General features: G+C 39.3%; 2 protein-coding genes across 3 annotated transcripts in view; both read right to left on the bottom strand.

Moving 5' to 3' along the window:
• The window catches only part of LOC128522046 (tensin-3-like), a 48,145-nt gene extending 42,692 nt beyond the window's left edge, over positions 1-5,453 (bottom strand). For both annotated transcript variants that reach the window (XM_053495579.1, XM_053495581.1), the window contains exon 1: positions 5,304-5,453. The gene's annotated coding sequence lies outside the window, so the exon portion shown is untranslated. The remainder of the gene's footprint in view (positions 1-5,303) is intronic.
• Positions 5,454-9,597: 4,144 nt separating this feature from the next.
• zgc:153913 (carboxypeptidase N subunit 2) lies at positions 9,598-12,727 on the bottom strand. The gene is made up of 2 exons (XM_053502432.1): positions 12,631-12,727; positions 9,598-11,264 (listed from the first exon to the last, which is right to left on the bottom strand). Exon 2 carries the CDS (start codon positions 11,256-11,258, stop codon positions 9,807-9,809), a length of 1,452 nt encoding a protein of 483 aa, XP_053358407.1. The 5' UTR covers positions 11,259-11,264; positions 12,631-12,727; the 3' UTR covers positions 9,598-9,806.
• Between the last annotated feature and the right edge of the window lie 24 nt (positions 12,728-12,751).

Below are 12,751 nucleotides of genomic sequence, written 5' to 3'. Positions count from 1 at the left end.
TGTACTGTGTCAATAGTTTAGAGCACGCTCTTGGATTATTGAGGAACAGCAACATTGTAACACCTCAAATGCAACCATACTGTATACATACTGTATATAAATAAAAAAAATTTATCATAAAAAAACAATTGATTTTATCCAAAAGAATCTTGGTTTTGCTTATTACCCTTTTGACTATGGACTTTAGTCTGCATTTGTGATGTGGTGGATTGACCTCCTGACCATGTCACTGCAGTTGTCAACAATGCTAACCATAGTGATAAGCCACTGAGGATGACATCATCCAGAGATAAACTGCTTAGCTCTGGTGAAATAACAGTCCATTCCACATTCGAAAGCAGACTGTGTCTCATTGGGTTAATTATTATTATTAAGTGGTATTTAGTGCTTCCTGTTGGTTACTTTCTCCCTCTCTCTCCCTCTTGCTCTCGATCTGCCCCGGATTTCATGAACTTGCGATTTACTCTGCATAATGCTGTTTTGGAGATTTTGCTTGGCCCGCGTTCAGAAATACAATGAGCCAAGATTCTTTTGGGGGTCTTTATGGTCACATTAGAGCTGACATTTCTGTCTTTTGAGACAGAGGGAGCTGCCTTCCATTACAAGAAAGAAAAATAACCACAGATTTATAAAAGCCCCACAACCCCAAAGCATAAAACCTGACACCTAGAGTAGGTCACATAGACCTGTCTTGAAGCTGACAGAAAAAATATGGCCAGACATGATGGGAAGTTGGCTTCAGAAATGCAGTAATGAATAGTTTCATTTTTTGCAACAAGCTCATTAGAAAGATAAAAGGTATCACAAAAAAAAAAAAAAAAAAAATCCCAGAGACTGTGGATTCTGGACGGGGATATCTTTTTCGGGAAGCATGGAGGACCTCCAGCCGTTAAGGATCACTCCATGTCAGCGTTGTGCCAAACAGCAGAGCATGATTAATGACGCTCAGGGCCGTGTTGAACCCCAGGCAACAGCAGGAATACCGTAAAATGCAGCAGGAAGTCGGGTCGGTGAGGGGAGAGAGGAGGCCGTTAGATAGGAATGTGACCTGGCTCAAAGAGTTGGAGGCAGATCTGTGATGACCATGGATCAGAAACTGAGAAATGTTGAGAGAACTTTTCCACACGTCCCCATAACATGATCACTAAAGGCATGTCAATCAATCTAAGAAAAGAAATGGGAGAGTTGGATGTTTCTTGGCTTTTCTGAGCAGGTTCCTTTTGGAGCCCTGTCTAAAAGACAAACATTGGAGCAGGGTTCTACACTCAGAAATAAATAAATGCTAGAGCCAGTCATTGTTTAAAGTGGTTAGTTACAGTAGAACCTTCATTTTTGCTCCAAAATTTAATCAGTTCAACCATTTTATTCATGCACTCTTTTTTCCCTTTTAATTTTTGGAAAGTACTATAAAACCATGAATAACTGTCACGCCACAGTGGCTGCTCTAGCTAGCTAATATTATACAAAACATTATGCATATACATTAATACTGAACGATTGTGTTAAGCAGCATGGTGGCTCAGGGGTTAGCACAGTCGTCTCATGCCTGCAGGGTTGGAGGTTCACGTCTGGTCTGTGTGTAGAGTTTGAATGCTCTCCCTGTGTTTGGTGAGTTTTCTCCATGCTTATCTGATTTCAGTAAAATGTCCAGGATAGTGTGTTGTATCTTGATTGGTGTTTCCAGGCTTCCTGTTGTGGATAACTGGATGTGTGAGTATGGGGCAGGGGTAGATGTTGCACCCTGGATAAGCTGCTGGACTCAAGCAGCACTCAACCCTCACCTGCTCAGATGTATAATGAGATAACTGTATGTCACTCTGGATAAGGGCATCTAAATAAATATGTTTGTGCCCTATGATAGGTTGGTGTGCCCCACACCAACCTAAAGGGAAAAAGGAATATGATTAAAAAAGGAGATGCAAAAGTCTTTAAACAGTCGAGTGGTAGATCTTGGGTAATATACGTCAGCTCAGGTCTATACAAGATTTGAGTAAAAATATGATGTTATTCAGCAAACACTTACGACAGAATGACAATATTACTGGGCTTGCTTTTAATTATAGTGTCAATTCTGCCGTGGTCTTCTTTCTTCTTACCTAGCGAAGTGAAAATGATGCCTTCTGATAGCCTCCATCAGAGACTCAGTCTAATGTGAGGTTTTTTTTCTTTTGGTATGGTTGCAAAAAAATAATCATATACTGTATGTAATGGTTATTTCAAAGGAGGGGCATGCGGGTGGACAGGCTTGTTGTTAGACTGGCACTGACATGGCCGCCTTGCCAGAACCACCAGTGCTTGGGGTGGTTTACCATTTTATCTTTTTTTTTTTTTTTTTTTTTACTGAATCTCATTGCTAAACAAAACACTGGAATCTGGTAGAAAGCATGCAGGGAGGAGTGAGGAGCTATTTTAGCTGTGTTTGTTTGGTTCTTCTGGAACTTTAACCTGTACTTGTGTTGCCTCCTAGATTGAACGTTCTGGCCTGAAAAATAAATAAATAAATAAAAAAAATCTGCCGGAAACAATATAGAGCATGCTGACTGGACAGAGGATCCTGTGGGCTGCGTAACGGCCTCTAAACCAGCTCAAAATTACAGCCCGACTCCCAAGAGCCCAAAGAATGTGGTTTAAAATGATGACGTTTTCTACCATATTTTCCATTTTTCCCCCACTGCCTTTCCTCTTAAACTATATCTATTGCTTTCAGGATTTATGTTTTCCTCTTGTTTGTGTGCTTTATGAACCTGACACTTTGCTTTCGACATTTTAGAAACTCCATGCTTGCGACTGCCACTTTGTGGTCCAGTAGTCCCCGATGGTGCCTGTAATGGTTCACACATGTTGTCCGTATGGCTGCTCTGCATAGATAGGACATGGAACAAAGGCCTGGGAAAGCCCAGCCAGCTTCTACATCGCTCTCAGCCATGGATTTTGTCTCAGCCATCAGATCTTTCCACCTGGGCTTAAATACGCTAACAGATGTATTTTCTAAAGAGAAAACAGGGATAGCACCAAGGCCAGCAGCTAGCTAATTTTAGCCATGATATGCCTTCACTCTTCACTTTTAAGGGAAAGGAATAAAAGGTTCAGTTGATGGCAGTGTCTTATTCTCTGTAACAAATGGTTTAAAGTAGACTGAGAGCAGCCCAGATGCTTGAGAGCAGCCATGGTGATGTGATGTCCCTGCTGAACTCGGCCGAACTTGTAGTTGCAAAGACTGCCCTGAGTTTATGAGTTACAACGTCTTATTGGGTGGCACAGTGGCCTAGTAGTTGGCACTGTCCTCTCGCTCCTTCACTCTTCAGGGGGTTCAAATCTTGATCTTGAAGTGTGCATGTTTTCCCCATACTTGGTGGGTTTCCTCCAGGCACTCTAGTTACCTAACACAGTTCAAAAACATGAGGTCTATGTGGGTGTATTGCTCCTAGTATATAATTGTGTGTGTGCTTGTGCCTTGTGATCTGTTGGTATCCCATCCAGGGTATACACTGCCTTGTGCCTTAAGTTCCAGGCCCAAAATGATCCAATCCAAATAAGAGTTTTAGATAATGATGGATGTATGGATAAATGGAACCTCTCCGCATATGAACAAATAATAATTTAGTTAACAATGCTTCCATTAAAAAAAAGGCATGAAGGAATAAAAATGGATTATTTTCTCAAGCATTGATTTCCAAACTTGGCCTGGGAATAGCTAAGCAAATATTGTACAATCAAAATGTAAATGAGGCAAAGAGACGAATATATTTGAAAAATATCTCATAGCATTGCATTCTAATGTTGAACTTTGGAGTCCAGGTTTGGCTGGGTTGCTCTGATGAGACACCATAATGGTTCAATCATAGTAACACTTAGTTAGGAGAATTTCAATAAAGTGACTGGATCTGATGTTTAATGTGAGCCATTTTATCCCCTAAACACTCTCAAAGATGAATTCCGACAAGGTCAGTGATGTCAAACCAAAAGGAACTGAAGCGGGAGGAGAGGATACGCTGCAATTTTTTAAACTTTGATGCTTTGTTGCTTGGCGCAATATGTTGAGTCCTCTGAATAGATCACTTACAGGAAAGGTTTATCTTGGCTTACCACAGCCATGCAGCTTGTTTTAACCAGTGATATACTATATGTTTAAATCAGACACAGGGTAATTCCAGTGACGCATGGTGAGAACCTATGTCTTCCCACGGGATACGCAAGGCTTGTTTTGAAAGTTAATTGAATGCAGAAGTGACTTTGGATGTCACCAAGTCTTACGCTGCCTGTTAAGGTTCATGAGACGATCCTAATGAAATCTAGATAAGAGTATGTGATCTCCATGTTTGATGATGATGAAGAATGATTGACCGAATGGTGATTACAGAAAATTGCTTATATCATCAAACACTTGTGCAGAAAACACTTTGGCATGAAGACATTTAAACAGTTTAACATGAGTTTCAGGGATAAGAATACACTAGGGTGCATTGTTTATGTTTTGCTATATTTCCCAGCTTAATCGTAGCAGTCCAGTGACTTTAGGATAATCATCTGGCATCCTCCTGGGTATTAGTGGCTTCTAGACAAACATTATATCGAAACACGAAGGTGGAATTTTAGTCTGTGACTTTGCCTAAATGAGGCAGGTTCTTGTTGATGGATAAAGAAAAGAGTACAGTAATGATGTGAGAAGCTCATATGAAAGTAAAGCAGTTTGTTTTATATTAATTTATTGTCAAATCTATGATTATTGGCTTTAAACTGTAGTCCTAATACTTCATCTTCACATTTGGCTCGTTCCAGCTTATTCAACCGTTAGACTCTTAACAGGTGCCTTAGACATTACTTCCGCACATCATTAGTAACCTCAACAGCAATGATTAAGGTAAAAAACAATGCGCTTTATCTTTATCTCTGTTGCACAAAGGCGAGCCATCAAAAGCAAGAAAAACATGCGGGACGTCCTCGCTCGCTGTGCATCCACATATGCTTCCAATTAGCACAAGAACTCCAGAAAGTAGAAAAGGCTAAAAAACCAGAAGAACGTTAACGAGAAGCTTTCACTCTCGTTCAGTCTCACAGCTCAGCGTTAGAACTCTCTCAATTTTTTTTTGTATCTCCTTCATTCTCTCTCTTTCTCTCTCTCCCCTGGAAAGAACCATGAAGAACAGTCTTTCCTGACACTCTGACACACTGCGGAAGAAATCCATAGGAACAAAACACTCTGTGATGGTTCATTCATCCATGACACGGACACGGACAAGTCGACGAGAGCGGAAAGAAAAAGATTCAGAGGGTTTGGAGTGAAGAGCATGAAGTGAGCTTACCTTTAAGTTCAAAATGTGCACTTCTTCTCCTTCTTCTTCTACTTCTTCTTTAGTATTTCTAGCAGGAAAAGATCAAACACATCTCCTCACAGCTCCGAGGAGGGAGTTTTTTGCCATTGTGGTCCAGCTGGAGATTGATTGACACTCCTCACTGTTAACTTATATCCAGGATGAGTTTATTGATTCAATTTTAGTTTAAAAGCAAAATACCAGCCGAGTTGCTTATGCACTGATGTTCACCTTCACGTCCAGAACTCTAACTCTAAACTCTGAAAGAGAGAGAGAATATGAGAGAGCGAAAGAGAGAGAGAGACGCCACCACGAGTCCTAGCATGAGTCCTCCCCTTCTGATCCCGCCCTCCCTCTCTTTTTCTTTCTCTCTCTCTCTTTCTCCCTGTCTCTCTCTCTTTCGTCTTTCCCTCCCTCCGCTCCATGTGGTGGCGTTGAGGCCATGGATTTGGGGGAAGGGGGTTTAGGTTTAGGTTGAACAGGAAAGCACATGCCTTCGCACCAGAAAATGACGGTGATGTTTAAAGGATTTGAATTTAATGCATTTAATGGAGGCCAAAGGAGAGAGAGAGCGAGGGAGAGAGGGAGAGAGAGGGAGGGGGGGGGGATTTGTTTGCTGTGTGATTTCTTAATCTACAATCTTTTCTCAGTTATTTATGGCATTTTTCTGAATGCACTCCTTAGACGCCACATAAAGTGTGTAATTTTAGTACGGAATTATCTTTCATGCAAGAAAAGGAAAAAACATCCAAATTCAGAGCATGAAATGGTGCCAGACGTTGGAGGTTTAACTTTTATTTGCTTTCATAACCAAACTTTTACTGTTCTGAATTCCAGTGTATACCCCATGAAAATGACTTACGCTACTCATAGCGAACCCTCTTGAGCATACATCACTTATAGGCTTTATTTCACATGAATGCACCTAAAGCATGTGAGGATGCAGAGTCTGTGCATCTTTAGAGCAGGAACCTCAAAACATGCTATTCATAATGTGATAAAGGATGCAAGGGGCGGGGCTTCCGGGAGAGGCAGAGACTTCAAAACACCTTTCAGATTCACATGTCTCCCTTATATTTTCCATAATATCATATTAACGAGTGATCGTGCTTTTATCACCGTCCTCATCTTCATATTCATTCTGCTGATCACACACTAGAGTGTGGGTCCTGTACAGTATGTATGGATTTATTAGATGCCTGAATGTACCTCCTGATTTTCTCTTCCTGCTTGTCGGCTCGTTTGAGCGCCTGATGGTCGACGGACCTCTGAACTGCTGTCCTGTTACGCTGACGAAAGGAATGCAGAGTTACATAACCAAGCTTTGTGTCGGACAGCGTTTAATAGCTGAAGGAGTGTCTGGTTTAATGATTTACTTTGGCCAAAGGCTACCAGGACTGACAGATCAAACCCTTACCAGGAAGATCTAAAGCAGAATAGCTGGATTTCATGAAGAACTCTGACAAAACTAATCATTACATCAGCTTGTAATACATTGCTACAAAATATTGTACAATTATAATGTATAATTGAAGCAAGAAGCAGCCTATTTTGTAGATATATGGAATATATCCACAGTCTCTAAGTAATACTGTAATTTCTTTTCTGTTTTATTTGAAATGCATTGCAGGATCCCTGTAAACTGTACATGTGCATATCGCACATGCTGCACACTATTTGACTCTTATATAAATATTTGATTAAAAGGTTTAAATCTACATATTTATTCTTGTTTACATTCTTGTTTACGTTCTTGTTTCATTTTTTGAAATGAGGAGACTGTTTTAATGGGACTGTCTTCTCCAGAGAAGAGCGCCCTCTGTGGGCAAACCTTAGTACCATCCACCATGCCTCCTCTTCAACCTTCATGGAAATCCTTCTGGTTCCCTTTTGTCACTGGGATGGCCCTGGCCCCTTGAATTAAGACCTCTGGGGGGTGCTTTGGTGTCTGGCAGTGGATCTGTGGGTTGTGGGGGCTTATTTGTCTGGTGCATGTTATGGATACCTAATTGAATTGAGATCTGGGGAGTTTGGAGGCCGGAGCCTGGGCCACATGTACGGCATGCTGTGGTGCACTGGGTGTTCTGCTGCCTTTATATCATGGCCAGCATGGCCTTTTTTTTCTGATATTGCATGGGTGAGCCTTGGGTGCTCCTGATCCTGACACCAGTTAACTGGGATATATATATATATATATATATATATATATATATATATATATATATATATATATATGATAATAGGTGTTTATAGGGCTGAAATTAATAGCCGAAGTACGATGATATAAATAAAAATTTTGAGTTTGACTATTTGAATCTGTGGAATAAAAAGTATTAAAAGAGTCTTTGGAATAAATAAATAAATAAATAAATAAATGGTTTTGTCTGTACATTGGTCAAAACCCACTCTTTTAATGATACCTTTCAGTTTCATGCATTGGAGGACCTGAGACCAGTCTTAGAAAACTTTCTGTCTGTATATCTGTATATTCAGCCAGATTATGTCATAGCATTTAATTATTTATTTATTACTCATTCATGTATGTGGAAGACACAGAAATGACCGTAATGCACCCACCTCACACCTAAGGCACAATCCTCAATACACACATGACAAGGACCATCATTGCTTACTCCAAAAAAAATAGGATGTACCCTATGAAAACCGAACCTTGCACCCTAAATGAAAACAAAATGTTAAGTAGAAGGAAAATTATACTGTAAGCAGGTATGTGCCGGATTATGGACTGAAACTTATTGTGAAACATACCGTGCATGCATCGAACTGTGGGCGTGACTTAAATACCCATGCACCATAAGTGAAATCACAATGTTGAGTAAAAGTGATGTTATGAACAGTTATGTGTGGGATTTAATAATCTACTTTTAACCAAGCTACTAATGCGCTACTATCTCAATGTAAACAAACACCGGCACCAATAGATATTAATTAGAAAAGATAAAGTGAATATTTTTACTAGGATTAGTTTAGATTATGAAATAAAAGAGCTAAAATAAATTTTAACTCTCTGGAGTCATTTTTAAGACAAAACTTCATCTTTATCTGATCTACTTTATCGATTTCTCATCTGTGATTCTCTCTCCGATTACAGAACAGGGAGTGTATTTGTCTGATGATGAAAGAAGGACAACTTAGTGTAAACAAGGCGTTACGATTTGTGATTTTTTACTGTTAATAAGTTAGTCCTGGTGTACAGAATGACAGACAGACATGTATGTGTGCTTCAACCTCAAATAATAATAATAATAATAATAATAATAATAATAATAATAATAATATCACTGATTACATTAAACTGATCAGATTATTTTTTACTATAACCTCTTTACTAATACTTTTCCCGCCAATGAGGGGTACTTACACTAATACAGTAATTTAAAAAATAATGAATAAACTAAATTCTTATAATAAAATTTTAACATTAGAGTTACTGACAGTGAAAAAGTAATAATATTTAAGGTTCATATTAATAATATTAACTATGGAGTCGTCCAGTCACCAGATTCAGTGATTAGACATGTGCTTCGAGATAAAGAGCACATGGTTGTGTGTTGGAGCGTTACACTGTAACTGTACTTTGAACTTCACGGAGTGTACACCTCACTTATCAGCTCAGTGTGAGTCATGTGGTTTGAGATTTCTTCTGGATAATCTGCTCTTTCTGTGGAAACGCCATCAGACGCTGTACCACCGGGTCAGATTAAACATCCAAAAAACATCTAACAGATAAAATTATCTTGAATGCAAGAAATTTCTCTTAATTCGATCTAAATTTATTATCCACATTTAAAGATATGGTTACTTATTAACTCAGTCTTGAAAATACTCTTTTTCAAGTATTATTAGATAATGTGGCTTATTTCGAGTTTATTTATGGAAGGGAGCAAAATGATCCCGATTTGATTTAAGGCCGAGCCGCTGGCAGAATCAAGCAAACCTTTGTTTAGCAACAACGTCAGCTTTGTGAAGGCAAATTGCAGGTTAATGCATTCTCGTTCCTATAGTAACAGCTTACCCAGGGACTTGGCTGGTCAAAAAAATTTATTTAAATCTGATAATAAACTGATTAAAAAAAAGAAAGGATAAAGCATGATCATTCATTTATATTATGAGGATGAGATGTTTATTAAACATTTATGGAAGGAGTCTCCAGTGTCAGTGTTTTTGAAACAGGATCTTTTGCCACATGGGAAACTTTTTGTGAGTTCTTAAGAACAGGCCAAAAAAAAAGTCAAAAAACAAAAAGTATTTCCATTTGGTCATTTATTGGTGCAGCTATTTTGTTTTAATGTTTTAGGAGCCCTTGAAGAAGCCTTATTAAAACTAACAAATAAAAATAAAATAAATACATTTAAGTATCACTGTGTCATTTAAGCACTGAAAAGACTCTAAAAGGCAAAAAAGTACTGAGACTTCTATGAATATATCCACCAGGCTGCTGAAAATGGATGTAAAGCTTTAAATCATTGCACTTCATGAGCTTGCACCTAACAACAATGATGCCGTTGGCTCCTTAAAGACTGCATGCTTGTCAGATTCAGCACTGGTGGCCTGGTATATGGTACTTCCTGTTTTGGAGTTGGATCTGTTTAGGCAAACAAGCTGCTCCGTGTTCACTGTGGTCAGACTCATTCCCCTGAGAGGCTGGGGATCGGCGCAGTAAACCTGGCTCAGGTCGACTACTGACTTGTTGCTATAATACAACCACTCATGAAAGTACCTTAGGTGGCAATCGCAGCGCCAAGGATTGCCATGGAGATGCAACAAACACTCAAAGTCTAACAGGTCAAACATGCTGTCAGGCAGGTTCTCCAGTCTGTTCCTGGCCAAGCTGAGGCGTGACATCCTTCCCTGATCTTTAAAAAGCTCCGCTCCTATCGAGGTTAGGTTGTTTTTCTGCAAATAAAGGGCACTGATTTGGAACAGTCCTCTGAACAGAGTGTTGGGTAACGCCAGAATCATATTGTCAGACAAGTTCAGAACCTCTAAAGTGGAAAGATTCCGGAAAAGCTCTGCTGGAAGAGAAGATAAGCTGTTCTGAGACAAATCCAGATGAGTGAGATTATGAAGGCCAGTAAATGCAGTGGATGATAGCTGGATCAGGGAGTTCCCTCGGAGTGTGAGCTTTTTCAGATTGGAAGGGAATAATCCAGCACTCAGTGCCAGTATTTTGTTATCTCTGAGGTTCAGTTCCTCCAAGTATTTCAGTTGGCTGAAGACACCAGAACTGATATTGGTGATCTTGTTAGCCTGCAAGGACAGAATTTGCAGCGTAGAATTTTCACTGAAGGTATCTAGGGATAGTTCGGTAAACTGGTTCATACTTAAATCCAACTTCTGCAAATTTCTCAGATGAATTATGTGTATTGTAGTAATCTTGTTGGAGGACAAGTTGAGCTCTTGGAGGTTGTGGAGCTTTTGGAACAGATCCCTGTGCAGATCTATAAGTATATTTCCTTTCAGTTGAAGTCTCTCAAGTTTCTCAAGGGAGTCAAAAATGCTTGGTGCTATAATCCTTATCTTGTTGTTGTTGAGTAGAAGCTTGGTAAGTTTGTCCAAATTATTGAAGATTCCAGCTTCTAAGGCCATGATAGGACTTCCGCTAATCTCCAGCTCCGTTAGACTTGTCAGACCTTTAAAGGCGTCAGGTGAGAGTTCATGCACTGGATTGTTCAATAATACAAGTTTAGTCAGGTTTTGCAGATTCTCCTGAATGGTTATCTTTTTCAGACCAGTTGCTAACACAAGAAGCTCTTGTGTCTGCGAGGGAATGTCCACTGGTAAAGCCTTCAACAGCAGATCTGAGCAAATTACAGTTTTTTCATAGAAACACTGGCATAAAGCTGGGCAGGAGGTGCTGGTGATGTGATCCTTGTAGCCAAGGAGAGCCAGGAGAACTAGAGTGATCACATGGTAGATTGCCATTTTCTTCTGGGAAAACAAATAACAAATTTGTGTTTGTTTCTGATTTTAGTACTGTACTTATTATATCTATTGTAAAAAAAAAAAAGAGAGAGAGCGAGAGAGCGAGAAAGAAAAAATGCTGACAGTTGAAATTTAAAAAAGAAAGACAAAACGAAAAATAAACAAACATTGTATCAATACAATAATGACAAAAGCGTTTGTATATTTCTTATTATTCCACAATACTCAGACCCTTTTATTATGGACCGTATGCAGTTGAGCTCTGGTGCATCATACTCCTCTCAATGGTCCTTCAGATGCTTCTACAACTTGATTGGATTCCATCTTTCTCAAATAATCATTCAGGTAACCAAGAACCCTCAGGTCACTACTGTACGTATAATTGAGATCCTGATTTCCCTTGTAGAGATGGGAGAGCCTTACAGAAGAACAGCCATCATTGTAGCACTCCAATAAACAGGCCTATATGGTAGAGTGGCCAGAAAAGAAGCCATTCCTTACTAAATGTCTCAGAGTATGAGAAACAAAATCCTCTATTCTGATGAAACAATGTTTTAACTACTTAAAATCAGGAAATCTGTCACTGTGCATCACCTCATTAAAACCATCCCTACAGTCAAACATGGTGGTGGCAGCATCATGCTGCGGGAAGTTTTTTCTGCAACTGGGACTGAATAATTAGTCAGTAGCTTGAAAATTGATGCAGATAAAATATAGGCCTATCCTGAGTGAAAAGCCTTTTCCAAAGTTCTCAGTATCTTAGGCTGGGGAAGAACGGTTTACATTGCAATAAGAAAACACATTAGCAGCTGTAGAACACCTCGCTGAAATTCTTGGAGCAGCCTAGCCAGAGTGCCGACCTGAACCCATTCCAGCATCTCTGGAGAGACCTGAAAATTGGCTGTGCACTCATCCTGGCTGGTTGAGCTCGAATGGTTCTTCCAAGAAGAATGGAAGAGACTTCCAAAAAAAACGGTGTGTCAAGCTTGTAGCATCATTTACAAGCAGACTTGACTTCACAAGCAATAGTTACAGTACATACATGGCATATTTCAGTCTTTATGTTTCATCAACTAATGAAATCAATTACTCCAAGCACATTTTTTTATTTTGTAATTATTATTATTTTATATATATTATTATTATATTATTATCTATTTTAAAATGAATGAAATATAAAGAAAATGTGAAAAACGTTTGTGTGAAAATTTTCTCCCTAGTGTAGTTCCAGACGAGGGTACATTTCCGACATAGTCGATGGTTTACGGTATAAAGTTCAGGTTAAAACTATGAACAAAAGATCGATATAAGGAGGAAAATCATTTCAGTTTGTCAAAGAGATTCCACTAAAGTAGAGATGTACATTATATACCTCTATGTCCTTCGTTTTCTGCCAAAAGAAATGTGTTGAGCTGCAGGTTCGGGTCCAGAAGCTGTGCCGTGCTAATATCACCGCTAATCTTGTACTCCTCCGCTCGGCAAAAGGAAAATAT

This window comes from Clarias gariepinus, chromosome 1, assembly GCF_024256425.1.
Source record: "Clarias gariepinus isolate MV-2021 ecotype Netherlands chromosome 1, CGAR_prim_01v2, whole genome shotgun sequence".
Lineage (NCBI taxonomy): Eukaryota > Metazoa > Chordata > Actinopteri > Siluriformes > Clariidae > Clarias > Clarias gariepinus.
This window is presented reverse-complemented; position numbering and strand designations above follow the sequence as displayed.

Coding starts and splice junctions, on each gene's coding strand:
- zgc:153913 (XM_053502432.1), bottom strand. CDS start 11,258: ATGGCAATCTACCATGTGATCACTCTAGTTCTCCTGGCTCTCCTTGGC.